Here is a 2,331-nt window from a genome sequence, read left to right on the forward strand (position 1 = left end):
TAATATTAATTTTAAAAAATATCATATGTATTATGTATAACTTTTATTTTAATTATTATTATAAAGTATTATTAAAATATATTATTATTAATATTGAATTGAGACTGAACTAGATCAGACGGGAAATTAATTTTCTGACCTGGATCGAAATTTGATGTACTCCTGGACAAGTGTCAACTTCACGACCGATACTTATAGAACTGTTATGCCATATGTCAACTTCACGACCGATACTCATTTGAAAAATTAGAGTGGTTAACAGATAAATTTCATAAATCTGAATATTGGAATCGTCCAAGGTCACACATTAAAACTTGAAAAGAAATAACCGAAGCTTGAGAGTCTCCAACGTAAGACATTAAACCATCCACATTAAAACTCGTTTTTTTTATTTTGCTCGGAAGCAGTTTCCATTGCATTCTCGTGGTCGTGGTGGGTGAGTCAATATTTTGAAACAAGGACCAAGAAATTAAGAAGTTTAATTGTACATCTCTACAAAATCTCTGCTCTGCATTATGAGACCATCAATACTGACAAGCATGTTCAGAACCTGTTTCATGTAAAATCATCGGAATAATCAAACCAAACACAGGATGTCTGTTCCTGTATCTCATCAAGACAAAACCAAAAAGGAAAAAAAAAAAAAAAAACCCAGCTTTAATTTACTTTTATACATTCAATGATTGTCTTGTGTTGTGAGGCCGGTTTTCTCTATTGGCAAACCATTGAACTGTTCTCCGGGCTATTGGAAGCCATAGCCTCTTCATTCTTTCCTCCATGGCTCCATTTTCATCACCAAGAGAAGAAGAATATCTGACCTCTGTGAATCTTGGATGAACTGTGATCTCTGACATCGATCTCTTATCGTTTGGACTCAAAACTCTCGATGCGTAACTCGAATTGGCTTTTGATTGATGATCATCAGTGAACGAATGAATCTTCTTCTCGGACGCACTTTTCATCTCCATATCTGCCTTAATCTTCACCAACTGCTCATCGTTTCGATGGATGGAAGAAAATCGGTTATTTGACTTGGCGCCAAGCATCTCCGAATTCAGAAACATGAGGTCCGAGGAGCTTACGTTGCTCCATCTGTTCTTGAGCACCACATCAGGAACAATGATCCTGTGATTGAACTTGTGGAAAGTTTCCTGATTTTCACCATCATCATCAGCTACGCCATTTTCTTGGATTGGAGCTTCTTCTTCCTTCAAAACCTTACCGGATTTCCTAAAGCTGCCAATATTGATGCCGCCGCTGAATCTTGAAGACCCTCCTCGCCGGTTTTCCTCTATCTGCACAAACAGCTCCACGTTCGAGTCATCCGGCGGCGGCTCCGACAAGAACCTCAAACTGTTCGAGAAAGTCAATAATGTCAAGTCGTCGGCGCCGACTTTCTGCCGGCAAAGCGGGCAGCTCGAATGCTTCTCGAGCCACTGATCAACACAGTTTACGTGAAAAGCATGCTTGCACTTGGGCAGCAGCCGGAGAATCTCAATATCTTCGAATTTGGACAGACAAACTGGGCATTCAAGCCCCTCCCTCGACCCTCGAAGCGATGAGAACCGAAAGAAAGGAAGCGATTCGATCACCGTCTTGTCGATTCCAGAATATCGAGAGCCTGACCGGACGAGAGAATCCGGCCGATTTTGATGAGTCGCATGATCAAATATGCCTCTGTGGCAGAGTTTTGCATAGGCGAGGAGGACGAAAGTCAAGGAGAACATGATGGCGAGGATGCCGACAACGACGGCGAGGCTGGGCTGGATATTGGAGCCGACATCTTGGGAAGTCGACGGTAGGTCGTCTTGGCTGAAAGGCGACTGTGCCTCGACGTGGAAGAAGAGAAAGAAAAGAGGAAGAATGAGCATGCTCAATCGGGAGAACTTTGCCGGGGGAGAAAGCGAATTAAGGGAAAATAAGTAAGTATATATCTTTGTGTGTAAAGGATCAGAGAGTTGGTACATAAAGGGGGCGGTTTGACATGACAATGGCTTTTTGGTGAATCGATAAGGTGGTATCTCTCTCTTTTAATTTGTCAGCTTTCTGGGCAGTCTTTAAAGGTTTTAAATTTTCCCCAGAAAATTTTAAGTTATTGGACTAATAGTGACGAAGAGGTGGAGGCGATTCATCGTTTTTATATTATTATATTTGGCACGTCGAATAACATCATTATCACATCACAAGCCAATATACCAAACAAACAAACAAACAAAGATTGCACATTAATGGAAACAGTATCGTTTTGCATTAAATTAAACCGACATGGATGAAATAGAAAAAAATTCAAGAAAGTACTTTTCCAGAAATTTTTATTATCTAAATATATAT

General features: G+C 40.3%; 1 protein-coding gene across 1 annotated transcript; it reads right to left on the reverse strand.

Annotated features, from left to right (window-relative positions):
- Positions 1-491: 491 nt before the first annotated feature.
- On the reverse strand, positions 492-1,995 carry LOC127794130 (E3 ubiquitin-protein ligase ATL42-like). The gene has a single exon (XM_052325038.1). It carries the CDS (start codon positions 1,965-1,967, stop codon positions 669-671), a length of 1,299 nt encoding a protein of 432 aa, XP_052180998.1. The 5' UTR covers positions 1,968-1,995; the 3' UTR covers positions 492-668.
- Positions 1,996-2,331: the final 336 nt, after the last annotated feature.

The sequence above is a fragment of the Diospyros lotus genome, chromosome 2, assembly GCF_014633365.1.
Source record: "Diospyros lotus cultivar Yz01 chromosome 2, ASM1463336v1, whole genome shotgun sequence".
Taxonomy (NCBI): Eukaryota; Viridiplantae; Streptophyta; class Magnoliopsida; order Ericales; family Ebenaceae; genus Diospyros; species Diospyros lotus.